Raw genomic sequence first — 15367 nt, 5'->3', positions numbered from 1 at the left:
GCATCTTTTCCACCACTGCCCTGCAGCCTTGGAGCACATGCTCCACTCCAGCCAGAGCACCCGTGCCTTCCCAGGACTCGGGTCCCCCATACCTGGGCCCCTTTCTGGCTGGCATTTGGGGAGGAAGTGGGGGTGGGATGTTGCACAGAAGAGGGGATGGGTCCTGTCCCTGCCGCTCGTCTCCTGGGACGCCACTGCCCTCTTCCCAGCACTTCTTGCACACCTCCAAACGCCACCTTCTCCTTCCCTCTACCTGTCAGGTCATATATAGTGCTCTTTACTGCCCTTCTCTCGAGGTCACACAGTTTTCAGTCCCTGGAGACTTACTTGTTTTTAGGAGCACCAAGGCCTTGCTTCTCCGGCCATGGGGGGGGGGTGAGCTCCCACCCGAGCGAGGTGGCCGAGGTGCACGCCCCAGCTCTGTCATTTCTTCATTGTGTGACGTGCACAGATTACTAAGCTCCTCTGTGTCTGAGTTTCTCCGTCTATGAAATGGGTGGTGATAATAATACCCGCTTCACTGTGTGGTTAGGATGACACATTTTCGTGTGTACTTTCCTCCACTAGCCCCGGTGACGTGTGGGCCTCCAGCCTGCCCTCCCCTGCTGGTCCACGAGGCGTGGCAGGGTGAGAGCCGTGCTGCGGGACTTCCCGAGTGAAGGATGGGCTGGAGTGTCAGCGCTTGTTCTCCTCTGCCTTGACCTCTGTGGGCAGAGCCATCTTCTACCCAGAGCTGCTGAGAGAAAGTGAGAAAAGCCTGTGTTTCCAGCTGGCTTAATGCCTCATGAAAATATTGTTCACTTCTCCCCTCGGAAAAGGGTATTAGTAAGTACAATTACAAAGGAAGTTAGAAGAGCTAAAAATTGCAAAAGGTGTCATCCCCGTAGGCATCTGAGTGGATACTATAGGGCCAGTTCCTCTAGACTGGGGGTCACTGGCTGGAGGCATTGGGGAGGGTGTCCAGTGTCTCTCGGTCACACATGGATTTCCGCAGGTGCCTGGGGAGTGTCATCTGGGGATGCATGTCTAAGAAATTTTCTGCATTGGAGTCCTTGGAATAGGGTTTCTCTTTCAACATGTTGCTTGTCATTTCCAGTGTCAGAGCTCCAGAGCCGCTTCCCATCCCCGGATGCAGCCATCTCATAAGCAGCCGGTGTTCAGATCGTCTGGCTGTAGTAGCATCATTCTATCCTTTCTCTGGGATACATTGTTTTCCAACTTGGGGCTGCAGACTTTACTATGAAATATGTTCTGCGTCATGATTCAATATACACATTTCATGAAACAATATCTACTCTTCATGTTTGCACTGCATTCTGTTTTTTTTTCTGTCCTAGTCTCTAAACCTTTTCTTTTAACAGATGGGTTAAGACTCTCGACTGGGTCGTGACTCAGTTTGAAAATGGATCTCCTGAAACAGGAGCCCAGGCTAGGCTGTGTCTGGGACTGGCAAAGGCAGAGTCATTCTGAGAGTTCTCAGAATTCCGAGTAGTGTTACCCAAAGGAGATTCTCCTTGTGGGTCACTTAATAAAACTTTCCATGATTAAACAGATTTGGGGGGCTCTAAGTTAATCAGCTTAAACAGGTTTTTGTTTTGTTTTTAAACTAAACGCCTTTTCAGAGCACTTAAGACAAGCTGTGGTTGGCAGACTAGTTACTGTCCAGTCACCTGGAACCATTTAAGAAGTACAGAGATCTCTTTGCCTTCGCTGGACATCCTGAGCCAGCATCTCCAGGAGTGGAGTTTAGAAAAGTCCAGTAAAACCTGCCCAGGCAATGCTGACATGCTGCAGGGCTTGGGAGCCCCTGCACTCTGGTGCTCTCCTAAAGAGAGGTCAAGGTCACACACTGCACCTTCCTTTTGTTCTTTCAACCTGGGATCCCTTCTTTTGAAGATTTCTTGAAATTAGTGGTCTCTGGAACACATTTTGGGTCATGTTTCTTGGTCGTGTTTCTGTAATATTGGCTTGGCCAACAAGTTCATTTGGATTTTTTCCTAACATCTCAACAGAAAAACCCAAATGAAACTTTGGCGAACCCAATGGGTGTTCCACTGCTTGTTAGGAAAGGGAGACGTATTCATTATCTTAAAATCAACAAAAACTGGGTTCCCTCCCACAATTTAATAGCAGGGACAAGTCATCCTCTGCCTTTGGCGATTCTTACCCAAGTAATGGTGTTGAGTTTATTGGAAGCTAGCAAAGAAAATCAAATTTTAAAATTATTTTGTACCTTTATTATCCATTCATTTCTCTTATCTGTGGCTGTATAGCTTAAATGTCAAGTCCAAATATTGCTGTTAATGTTGGCTACGCTTACTTTTTTGTTCTAAGATAATGTGAAAGCCAAATATATCTCCAGAAACTTGAAACTGGTAATTGTCCTTTACTGGGTAGTGTTGATACTCTTGAAAGCAGGAGAACTTATTTTTCAGCAGCCAGTAAAAGCACTGACTATAGAAATAGAAACAACCCTAATTAAGACATTTGTAAGTATGTTGCTATTTTCCCTCCTCCCACCCTTCACCTGTATGTCCTTTCTCTCCTTCGACATGGACAAGTGTGGATGCTGGGGTGGCTCTGCATGGAGCCTGGGGTCATCCACAGGTGCTTTTCATTTTGGAACCTGCTCTATGGATGAAATTGGTCCCTGGGTAAAGGTGGACAGTTCTGCAGACTTGGGTTACTATAACAACTCTTGTTCTAGGGCTAGTTCAAGGGAGAGCTAGAAATAATAATTTACCCACAAATGTTTCTCTGTGTGGGTGTCTGTTTTTCTAAGTTGTGTCACCAACGGTGCTTTTTCTGTAAATATATTTGTTCTGATTTGGAGGTGAAACTGAGTCCATGGCATTTGCTTTAAAATATCGGGCCCTAAGTTCTGTAGACAGTCAGGAGGTGGATGAGGTTTAAAATAAAAGTAAAACTCCTCCCTGCTCTATTTACAATTCATAATATCACTTGAAGAGTAGTAATTTTCTATAATATCTTTAAACATAGTCTTGTCTCTTTAAATGGTTCACTGAGTCTGTTTTCTAAACTGGGGGTTGGAGGGAGCTGAGTGGGGGAGATGACATTTATCCAGCACTAATGTTATGTCAGATGCTTTCCTCGGTCTACCCACATTCACCTCCCATAATAATATCCCCGGAAGGCATTGTATCCACATTTATGTAGAGGACATTGAGCTGAGAGGCTGTGCCCTTCCTCAGATCGATCAGTAAACTGCTGTGAACCCCAGATCAGCCCTGATAGCTCTGTCGGCTCTAGTGCCCATGCATGTCTCTCCCCACACCCCCTCCACCTTCTAAAATTCTGATCATGTCTTCAGTGACCGCCTGGTACTGATCTGGGAGACACTGGCCCTCCCAGGCTGCCCCTGTGAGTATGCACAGCAGACGGCTTGGTCAGTAAGAGACATCCCATTAATGCTAGGGTCTTCCCTGGTGCCTCACTGGTAAAGAGTCCGCCTTCCAATGTAAGAGACTCAGGTTTGATCCCTGAGTGGGAAAGATCCCCTGGAGAAGGAGAAGGCAACCCGCTCCAGTATTCTTACCTGGGGAATCCCATGGAGAGAGGAGCCTGGCAGGCTACATACAGTCCATGGGGTCACAAAAGAACAGTGACTAAACAACATCAACGTTAGTGCTATACTGTGCTTACGGCCACATCTCTGGTTCCTATATGCTTGTCTTTCTGATCCTCACATAATTAAAAAAGATGGTGCCATTTTATGTGTCCCTGAACCTGGTAAGTGGCAGCCTTATCTGTTTTGAGGAAGCAGTTGGGTAGAAATTTTTCTGAAATGAAATTTCTTATCATGCAACTTCACAACACTGTCCTTGGTTTGTGACTTTTGAATAGTCTTCAGGAGACATATGAAGCAAAAAGGAATGAATTTCTGGGAGAACTTCAGAAGAAAGAAGAAGAGATGAGACAGATGTTTGTCATGAGGGTGAAGGAGAAAGAAGCTGAACTTAAAGAGGCGGAGAAAGAGGTGAGCTGTCTGTCCTGTGTCCAGGGGAGACACAGAGGAAATAAGCACTTGATACATGTATTGTATCAGAGGGGTGGCCTATCAGCTTGGTATGAAGAGTAGGACAGCCAGTCTCATTCCTGTTTCACAGATGGTAACGCTGAGTGTCCTAAAGATTAAGGGGTTTATTCAGTCACTTACCTACTTAGTAGCAAAGCCAAGACTAAAGCTAGATCTTAGATCTCTAGGCCTGATCCCAAAGCCCTTGTAGTTCCACCCAGGCCAGGGTAACTGCTTCCTAGATTTCTTTTTTATTTCTTTAAAAAAATTTTTTTAAGCAGTATTTATTGATTATATTAGTTTTATTTTGAGAAGTCTCTTAAAACACAAATTAGAGCTTTTCATCTATCACTGTTGATATGGAAGTTCTTTCTAATAATTAAGCAAACACACTAAATCATTACCACTTTAAAATAGTTTAAGCACACAAAATCTGCCTAAAACTGCACAGATAAACATATATTTGATTATATAACCATATATGCCCCTATTATTTAAATTAAACCAAGAACTTAATTTAGTTGCCACTAGATTAATGTAGTGTGGAAGCTTTTAAGATCACTTAATTAAATGTAAATGTATCCTTTTATTTACATTTGTTTCTTAAACATAATACCCTAAATATACTGCTAAATGTGTGCATAGTATATTGTAAAATAAATAACAGGGAACATTTTCAGACATACAAATTATTCCACATGGTGATGAGTAGTAATTTGTTTTCATCTTAAGTAATATTTTCATTACAGTAAGAGTTTTCACAGAGTTCAGAATGAAGGAATCAATTCTCTTCAGATTTTAAAATGACCCAGTTCTTTAGCTAATATAGCTTAATGAATATTACTCATTTTCTCCTGTTAAAAGATAAACTGAGGTATATTAAAATTTATAAGAGTGTTTGCATGGACATCAGTTGGAATTGGGCCCCATGGATTTCTAAGTAACACTTATCCCACTGAGAGAAAGAAATAGGTTTGCCTTGATGGTAGATAATGAGAAACCTAGAGTTCACTTAAGTAGCTAAGTACTCAACATAGTTTTGCTGCAGAGAAAGGAAAGTTGAGCCTTATTTGATGTTGGCTTTAAGTATCAAGTGAATGCTGGCTAAAAAATCTAGAATCATTCAGTAAGGACATTTCCCTCCATCCCTCCTTCCCTTTCTCTTCCTACCTCCCCAACCCTCCTTCTGCCTCCCCAACCCTCCTTCTGTCTCCCCCTGTTTTTGTTTCTGCATTATGATTATTTTTCTAAATTCAATTTGTCAAGGTTCAGAAATTTCTCCACATGCTCTTCCTATTTGAATAGTATGTATACATCTATCTGTAGTCATTATGTCAGTCTCTAAGTAAATATATATTACCTATTTTGAAAAGGATGAGAAGTAATGAACTACTCTTAACATCAGGTAAGTTTCTTACTAGGAGCATGGATGATTTTAATTTTCTTCTTTATGCTTTTTACAATGAATATGTATTTTATCATCTGAAAAACTGCACAGAGATTTCCCTTCGTCCTAAAGGATCCTAAAGTCTCAATAGAACACAGGGCTCCACAGGATGCTCTTCACACCTCTGCCTGGCTCAGCCCTAGATGGTACCCTCTGGGATCTGGACCACAGGCAGCATCACGTGTGTGTTTCTGAATAGAGGCAAGCATCCCAGCCCCTCCCTCAAGCTTGTTCTCTTCCTCTCCTTTCCAGCTCCATGAGAAATTCGACCTCCTCAAGCGGACGCACCAAGAAGAGAAGAAGAAAGTGGAAGACAAGAAGAAGGAGCTGGAGGAGGAGGTGAACAATTTCCAGAAGAAGAAGGCAGCCGCCCAGTTGCTCCAGTCCCAGGCCCAACAGTCTGGGGCCCAGCAAACCAAGAAAGACAAGGATAAGAAAAAGTAAGCGGGTGTCACCCCCACGCAGCGGGGCGCTCTAACAGTTTATTCCTCTTGCATGTCTCTACTTTCCCCATTTGCAGACTGGAAACTGGTCTGTTACCAGAAAGATAAAAGCAAGTATTTTCTCTACAATGCAGGGGAGACGATAAAGGTTTTTAAAGTATTTCTAAAGGGTACACAAACGCTCATGTCTAAAACTTGACCACACGATCAAGCAATCAGGACTGGAGTCACCTGTCATCTCCAGTAGCATCTTCTGCACCCACACTAGGACTCTCGAGAAGACAGTGTATTTCTCTTCACTACTCTCTGGAGACAATCCTCCTGGCTCTTGATGAAAGAGCATCCTAAAATTATGATTGTTAGAATTATTTTTCTATTCTCTCTTGTAAGGCCTGAGAAGCCAGTTATTGACAGTCTTGTTCCCAAAATGAAAGATTCAGAAGAACTGCCAGTGGCCACTAGTTTTCCTCTGAACAGGATGATGAATTGTTTTATTGTGAAAATGAAATCAAAATGCCCATCCCATTAAGACACTTCCACCAGCTCTCAAGACATACCTGTATCCACACACACAAAGAAGAATTTTTTTTAATATAGCCATGATTTAATGTGCCGAGGGGTCAGACTCTGCTCCTGAGTTGTCACTCCCTATGATATTCCAACAGCAGTGGCCTGAAGCCAGTGGGAGATTGGGGCCTGCCTTGAAATTCTCCTGTGTTTTGAAGCATTATGGCAAATCACCTGAAAGACTCGAGGGTGCCGTTTTATGACAATTATTGTCGGTCTGACAGTAAGCACAGTGGTCAGTAAGTTACTTTAGAAGAAAACCTTAGTGGCGGCTGGGTAGGGAGCCCATGGGTACCACCCTCCTTTGTTTAACACGCGGCCCTCTGAGGGCAGCAAGGAGACAACTCGGAGCGTGTTTCAGGATTCCTGCTCTCCACACTCGGATGCTAAGGTGCCAGGGGAGAGGCTGACAACTAAGTAAACACTCAAAACACTAGAGCAGGCAGAAAGTTAGGTTCTTAGACGTAATATGGCAGACAGGCTGGAGCCTTCGTGGTCATCGAGTCTGATCAGTGGACAGTGAGCACGGTAGTGAGGTGTTCACTTCATCTCGGTCGATGTGCAGACTTGCCTGCCCAAGGAATATTGTTATGTTGCCTGTGGTAGAAACCAACATGCACTGCTCCAGTGACGTGCAGAGAGAGTTTGCAGTTCTCCTCTGCAGACCTTGACTTTCCATGCTCTGAGCCAGCAAGCAACGTGTGAAGGGAGCCAGGGAGCAAGCAGATGTTCTAAGCAATAGAAGGTAGTCGGTGTAGGTGAGCTGTGGCGTTGAATGGGGTTGGTACAGACCCAAGCAATGGAAGGACTCCAGGGGCTGAAAATTGACTCATGCTGGATTAATCCTGAGCCTGACAGCTGCCTAGATTATAATCCAGTTGAAGAAAGTGCTTTGTAGTAGCTCTACACGTTGGGGGCAGTGTCGGTCACCAATGGTGATGATCCCCATACAGAGGCAGAGATTAGTGATTCCTTTAGGGAAGACACAATGAAAGCCGTTTGGCATCATACCCTTGTTGATCCAAACCAACCCAGGATAAAAATAGGGTGTGTGTGTGTGCACGCGTGTGTGTGTGTGTACACATCTATAGGCATGAATGAAATAGAAAAAAGCTGCTGACTCATGGTTTAGGTAACCCAAAGTCAAGTTTTCTTACCCTGAAGCACAAAGTGAGTAAAAGGTACACGTTTTAGGACTAAAAATGTTTATAAAAGACCAGCATCGTTCCAAGGATATCTCACTTATACTGGATGTGCCTTTAAGCAATAAATATTCCAGGAGCTGATCAGCATCGTGCCTCCATGTTCATTAATGTGGAGGAGTCTATTAACAGACTTCTCCGTGTAAGGAGGTTTTTCTTATCCTTTAGAATGTTTTAGATTATTTTCTTCCCAGCCTTGGGCCTTAGCCATGTATAATGCTTTTCAAGTTTATGTGAAGTGTGTGTGAATTCTATTTTAGCCTTATTTATACATTCTCAGTTATTATTAATGGAGTTAGACTTAATTTGGTGCGCAAGAGTCACCATATTTTGTGCCTGACAATAGCACGAACTCTTTGGTAACTTCTTCTAGGCGCTTAAGATTTTCCCACTTTCCCATTTGAACAATGAAAGCAATTGCCAGTTGGAGGCTGGAAGGGTAAAAGTGGGGGGAAAAAAAATCACTTCTCTTACTGCCAGTGGAGACTGTTGGTTAGAGAGGACCACAGACAGACAGTGACCAGGGGAACGAGGACAGTACTTTGAAAATACACGGGAGGCTCTTTCCTCCTTGTGTAGCTAGAGGAGGTGCTGGAGTCGCCATACATGCCGCATGGGAGCTGTTTGAGGGAGAAAATTTAAAAAGAGATGCGTGTTTATTCACCTGCTATGCTTCCACCTCAGAGCTTAACTAAGTTTTTCTAATAGTTTGAAATTCTGTTTTTTTTTTTTTTTTTTCCTATTCTAATGACACGCTCCCTCTTTAACGTAGGTAAGGCTTTGTACTTCCTCCTTGACCTGTAGTGGCATGAGATCATATAACATGTCCTAAGATTTCAGACAAGGTAGAACTAACCCTGGTACTGCCATTAACTGGACCCCACCTCCTGCCATCTCTGGCCACCAAGTCACTTTCCCTGCTCGCGGCTACACCTCAGTGGTGGGAGTGCCCGAGGGTAAGTTGTTCCGTAGACAGTGTTCATCTTTTCTGAAAACTTTGCCAGCCGGCAGTTTTGGGGGTTTAAAGACGCATCCATTCCAAAAAGAAAGTTTTAAAATCTCATTTTAAAACTATACCTGGCATCTGATAATGACAGTTTACACAATCATCCACTCATTTTTTTCTTTTTTAAAACATATTTTGATTCTTGCTAAGGAATGAAGTTGCATGTTTTGTATTTGCCTAAAATGAGACGTGTGGATCTTGAACTTGGCACTGCTTTATACCCAAGAGGGGGAAGGCTCCTGGCATTGCTGTAACCATATAATGATTGTCCTTTTTTTTCCCCTCCCAAGTAGATCGATAGCATGTCCTCCATCCACTATATTCCAACTGCCAAATTATTTGTTCAAAGACGTTTATTGTATATTTGTTTATTCTCTGACTCTAGCAGCTCAGAAATGTTATTTTAAGCTCCTATTCAGTACTGCTGTGATGCCCAAATCTAATAGATCATGGTTTTGTGTTATTTGAGAAAATGAAAAATCAAACCGCAAATCTTTCCAGTAGAACATGTAATGGTTTCAAGAAGTCACTTGTGAATTCCGAATGACCTGCAAATGGAAACTAACCATGTGTTCTTTAATTCAATATTAAAATTTTGCTTTTGCTTGTCATGTAGTATATAGCTTACTCAAATTTTTGGTTTTAATTTCTGTCGATTCCATAATCATTGCATGAGCATTCACCATCACCGAATGCTGGTGCTGGCGCTCCTAATTTTCCTTCTTTTAATTTATTATTATTTCTAACTTTTTTGTTTTGTTTTTTAACTTGCAGTGCAAGCTTCACATAAAGCCTGGCAAGCCAAGGATGGTCCGCATTCACCTGCTTTTGCAGTAATATTGTATCTCTGCCATCTGTGTCCTTTTATTTTGTTTTATTTTTATTTTTCCCCCCTCCCCAGACACCATATAACTATTAACTCATTTTGCTGAATGTTGTTGGGTGGTGGAAAATGAGAGAACAAGGGAGTCACAGCAAAAGCTATGTGCAGTGGGACTTTGTTTCTGGAAACGCAAATGACTTGCCGTTTATGCCTGTTCAGAGTGGCGGCAGCAAGCATGCCTGTCCTGTGACTCGTGTGTTGCTTGGGATCAAGGGAAGGAGGCTAAATTCCTCCATGTACGTCTGACAGGAAACTTCTCACCACCTCAGCAGCTGAACTGTAAACCTGAATAGCCCTGACAACTTGCTTTTCTTGATTATTCATCTCCATGATGGAAAGGCTCTGAACCCCTTCTGATTCTTCTCCTCACCTGCCCCAAACCAAGGTAGCTTTGTATGTAGGCAGAACGGTAGGTGGTAAGCTTTACCTGACTTTTACCCTTGCATGGATTTTTTTTTATTACTATAACATTATTTGGCCTGAATTGTGGGTCTGTTCAGACTGGTTTGTCTCCTCTTATGGCTTTAAAAACATGTCTGAACCCCTACCTTAAGTCCTAGCCAAGTTGGACAGTAATAAGAAAACTGATTATATTTACTTGTGTCAGGGCAGCCTTGGCCCTCTCACAGATAGCCCTCTCCAAGGCTGATCATACAACGTTCTTAGTAGAAGAGTCTTCTTCTAAGATTAATGGGCTTTCTGCAACCTGTTTGCTGCTAACAATACCCCATCTTTTCATAAACACACCTAAATCTGCTCTCAGTAGGCTGAGGGCGAAGGCCTAATGAATGACTCCAGGATATCAGTGCTTCGAATAACATTTTTCAATAATTCCAAGGAGAAATTTTCCAGAAATATTTAAAATAGAACATTTGTTATAAACTGTATCATCTTGCAGCACAAGTTTGAGGAGACTTTGTCATTTTAAGATAGAAATGGGAAGGGACATAACACAAACCCATGAGTCAAGAAAGCAGAAATCCAATTTCACCTCCCAATGTCCTTGCATATTTTGATACGTGGCCAAAAGAGGGATGAAGGAATAGGACATCTGGTCTTTCAAATCCAGTTGTCTTGAAGGAATGGCCTCACCAAGACTCGCTCAACTGCCCTCTTCGTTTAAGACCCATCACCCCATCAACAAGAATTAGGAATTAGTCACATTTCAGGACATAGACTGCATATGCCAGATTTATATGGAAAGGAGCATACCTAATTTCTTTTCGATACTTTTCCTTCTTGAGGCTTATCCTTTCAGTTTCTTAGTTATCCCCCCTCCCCCCATAAAAACAAAACACTCCCAGCTTCTCTCTGACTCCATAGTCTCCAACTTCTTACTTGAAAGAATAACATTTCTTATGAATCTGACCCTTCACCCCTGCGTTTTCCTTTTGGCCCTCCCTAGTCATCCATTAGGTGGGCTTCCCAAGTGGCTCAGATGATAAAGGATCCACCTGTAATGCAGGAGACACAAGTTCAATCCCTGGGTTGGGAAGATCCCCTGGAGAAGGGTCTTCATTAAGTCATATGTTAAGTCACCCATTAAGTAAATAGAACACACATACACACTTAAAAAAAAAATTTTTTTTTTTTTTTAATAGTCAGCCTCTAGTTGATTCCAGTAAATTTTTCAACCTTCTCTTTATCCTCAATGACACTCTTATGGGAAAGAAGGAATGGGCTTCCATGAACTGATTTAGACTTAATTAGGCAAAGCAAGGAATCAGTTTTCATGGATGTTCAAACTAAGCTGGGATAGAAACTGCCAACCAGAAGCAGCAATAGAGGTATAAAGACAGGCTTTAGAAGCTCCTGGATCAGTGTTTTTTGCTTTTGTTTTTGAATGATTCTAGTCTGAAGCTAGCTGTGCCGCAGCCAAACGTTAGGTGGCATGCTGATTCTAACCGTGGGCTGAATTTGCTCAGACGCTGTGCCCCAGACAGAAGCTTGAATACTAGTGCTGTATGCTTGTTCCAGCCATTGCTTGTGTGCGCATTTTTGTGCCTTGTAACAGGAAATACACTTCTAAATCCTAAGAATGCGTCCCTTGAAAATAACCATTTTACATGCATCACCTAAAGCCTTTTTAAAGTGAGCCCAACCGTGAAAGGCATCCAGCTGACTTTTTGATTCCAAGATTGTTGATTGATTTTTTCCCCCATTAAATTTTTCACAGAAAAACAAATCATGGAGAGTCAGGGAATAAAAAGTCAAAAGAAACATAAAAGCTCTCTTTTTTTAAAAAAACTGCGTTGCTTCTGAACTTTTTTCTGCCCCTGCTCCCTGGCCCTGTTTGGTTTGTTATTGCTGCCCTCTCTTCTTTCTGTATCTGTGCCTTTTTTCACAGTAGTCCTTGGCTCTGCACGGAGTAAATGATACCCTCAAATCTAATTGGATATGCTTTCGCCTCTGCATGTAAGTACAGTAGTAAGAAACCTTTGAGATCTTTTTGGCTTTTTAATTAGAGAAACAAATGGGATAGGTGGAATTCTTTTTTTTTTTTTTTTCCTGGATGGGGGTAGGGAGGTATTGGTTTGAGTAGCCTTTGTTTTCTTTTTTTTAAAGAAAGAAAACTATATTTTAAATGGCTCACATTTATCTCTTTTTCACAAGAAACACAGAGATTTGACTTTTCCTTGGTGTCAGTGTGGAAGTCAGAAATTATTAATCCCAGTCTGTGTTCTACATAGCATTGGGGGTTCACTGGATATTATAGAAGGTCCTTGGTTCTTTTTTGTTGTTGTTTTTGGTTGTGCCATGTGATCCAGGACTTCAGTTCCCTGACCAGGGGTTGAACCTGAGTCCTCAGCAGTGAGAGCGTGAAGTTGTAACCACTGGACCCCCAGGGAAGTCCCAGAGGGTCCTTGGTTCTGACTGTGTAAGTAAAGCTACAGTGAGAAGCTACTATCTTCCACTAGAGAAAAACAAGAGAAAGTTTTTCTTCCTGTTACCCTGCCTTTATGGCGGCTTAGTTTTTTGGTGATCCTGGTTTAATGATCTTTCCCTTGTGCTAACTACTACCAGGGATCACCTCTTTTTTTTTTTTTTTGCCAAGACAGCTCTTGCTGGCCCTTCCCCAGATCTTTCGTTCAACCATTATGACCATGCTTTTGCTTCTTCTGGACTTTAGATACCTATAACAGTTTTAAGAAGGATGTGATGGAAAAGCACTTATGAGAATTAATGGGCAGTTGAGAGACTACCTTTTCCCAGCTTAGGCTCTTTATTAATTGGTGAAGGTTTTGTCCAGAAAGGACGCCTCAACCAGGGAACATTAAACATCATGCCGGGCACAGGTTACTCATCTTCCTTCCCTGCTTTGTGATCTCACCAGCAATAACACCTCATATCTTGTGCACCTCAAACAAATAGACTTGGTTTCCCCACTTTCTTGACATATCCATCAGTGTTTCATAATACAGACTGTTGAATCAGGTTTCCAGCTGTTACCGACTCATGTCATACCGTCTCTGTGTGGTCCTCCCAAAACTGTGCATTGAGACCCCTTGCTTTGCCATTCGCAAGTGTCTGAAGTTGTCAAGTCTCAACTTCCGGAAGTCTTGGTTCTATTGACAGGATACATATGTGCCGACTCTTTAGGGGGAAATGATGACGTACAAAGTCTAGATTGTATGTAGGTATGAAGGGAATTTTTAAAATAAATGGAAGATTAAGCTGTGAACAGCATTAGAACTTTGTCTATTCCTTAATTTTAAAATATGCTGATATGCCTTAAACTGTAGTTGTAGATCATTGTCATTTTGCTGTTGGAAAATAACCAATGTGTTTTTAAAACTGTTGTGTAATCTCCTTTCCATGTTAATGCAGAATTGTCATATATGTAAACTCCATGTTAGACACTTGTCTTTTTTAAAAAACTAAAACAATTGTATTGGTGTGAAGCATATCATTTTTTTCAAGTATGAAAGGAATCCCGTAGCAAACTTGCTCGGTCACTTGGTGTCTGTGGAGGTAGGAGCATGGTGGACAGGTAATCTATGCATATATCACTAGTGCCAAGAACATAAAGTGGGGGAAAATATATTTTTACCCAAACACTGTGTGCCCTTTTGTGAGTTCTTTTTAGTCACTGTTTGATATACAAATGTACACGTGTTTATAGTACTGGATAAAAGAAATAGGGATGAAAGTGTCTCATGCTTTCCTGCTTTGTCTGGACTTCAAATGCTACCATCTGGGCAGCACCAGCTCCTCCAAGACGCTTGCCACGTGGTGTTCTGTACTTCATACACCGTCTCTGCCACCCTGTGTCCCCCATCCCCATCCCCTTCTACCCCGATTAGCACCCCACTGCCCCAGCCGAGGCAGCCTCCGCTTCCTCGGCCTCTGGTGCCAGTTCTGTTGCTGCTGTTCCCCACCTCAACTGATCATCCCTTTACTGACACACCACCGTTCTTTCAGTCTGTTGTAGAGAAGCTCTTTTTTTTAAAAAAAAAAAAAGCATTTTAAGAATCAACTTTGAATCTGAACCTTTCTTTTTTCTCTTCTGTAGCTTCTTCTTTATGTAACCATCCTGTTGACAAGCCCTACTCTCTCCTAATGGACATAGAGCATTAGAAGAGCAGGAGCTGTCTGTTCACACGTGTTGGGGAAGAGTTACCTCATTTCCACCATCGCCTCCTGTTCTTTTTAAAGTCTGGGTCAAATATTGCACTGCTGTTTGTATTTGTCAATGTCTGTTTACAGACCACTGCCCGTAGTGGTTACTAAAATGACTTCTTATCACCAAAAACAGTAATAATAATACTCCTTAAAAGGAAATTGAGTGAAACAGAGAACTCGGGCTAAAACCCAAAGTAGCCATGTATTGGGATCTTGCTTAGCTGTCATGTTCTTGAAGCTGCTGACCCAAGAACTCACGGACTGAAGACAGCCTGGACCCTAGTCTGAGGGTCCACAAACTTGATCTCATGTAAACTCCAGACCTCTGTCCCATGAGCGACCTTCTGAACAGTCCCATCAGGACCCTCAACCATCCATCAGGTCATAAGATTGGGGCAACAATTTTCCTTCTTCTTGGTAGCTTGATGGGTTGTTTTGAAGTTTGGGGTATTTTTCTAAACATTTGATATTGCATGAACAAAGATGGCTGCAAGTTTTAAATTTGGAGTGTTCTATTGATACAATATTTTTATTTTTCAGCTGACCGTCTGCCTCTTGAGAGAGAGAAGTGGGCATCCTTCCTTTAAATTCAGGAACCATTGTTGTTTTATTTGACTCTTTCTGTTACCTGCATCCTATATATAAGTTTTTGGGGTTTGGGATTCTGTTTTGGGGGAAAAAAATTTTTTTTTCTACTTAGCCAGTTTGTTTTTATGTATTGATTATTCAGACTTAGTTTTGGTATCAAAATTATGCCAATTTTAAGCTCAAGGGGAAAGTTAAGTGACATTTAAGCCACAGAATTGTGTTTAAGATGCTCTCCTCAGCTCAAATACAGCAACAAATCCCAGTGCTGTCACTGGGATTTTGACCTGCAAGTCTTAATCATGTTTAAAATGTGCCAGTGTTGGGTAGGTGATTTTTCTGCCTCTGGGACTCTATTTAAAGGTACGTTAAAATAACTTTCTGGCCCATCCTTGCCTTTTTATTTATTGTGAAGCTCTTCTCTACCACGTGTCCAGAGTTTTTGTGTCCTGGACCATGGAAACAAACCCCCAAGTACATATCCCGTCCCAGACAACAGGAGCGTTGTTAACAATGGTTCTCATCCATGCCTGCCAGTCAGCCAGGTGGTTTTCTCCCCTCTTGTTTGCCAAAAG

At 42.2% G+C, this 15367-nt stretch overlaps 1 protein-coding gene across 3 annotated transcripts in view; it reads left to right on the top strand.

Annotated features, from left to right (window-relative positions):
- Positions 1–15166, top strand: part of SEPTIN11 (septin 11) — a 93628-nt gene extending 78462 nt beyond the window's left edge. Inside the window, exons 8-10 of one of the 3 annotated variants that reach the window (XM_043906407.1) lie at positions 3865–3997; positions 5736–5923; positions 14748–15166. In XM_043906407.1, the coding sequence (XP_043762342.1) occupies positions 3865–3997; positions 5736–5923; positions 14748–14751 (325 nt within the window). In that variant the 3' untranslated portion in view covers positions 14752–15166. Of the gene's footprint in view, positions 1–3864; positions 3998–5735; positions 5924–9475; positions 13473–14097; positions 14716–14747 lie in introns of those variants that run through there. The other 2 variants (XM_043906406.1, XM_043906405.1) reach the window with 2 other exon arrangements.
- The last annotated feature ends 201 nt before the right edge of the window (positions 15167–15367 follow it).

Source organism: Cervus elaphus, chromosome 6, assembly GCF_910594005.1.
Source record: "Cervus elaphus chromosome 6, mCerEla1.1, whole genome shotgun sequence".
Taxonomy (NCBI): domain Eukaryota; kingdom Metazoa; phylum Chordata; class Mammalia; order Artiodactyla; family Cervidae; genus Cervus; species Cervus elaphus.
This window is presented reverse-complemented; position numbering and strand designations above follow the sequence as displayed.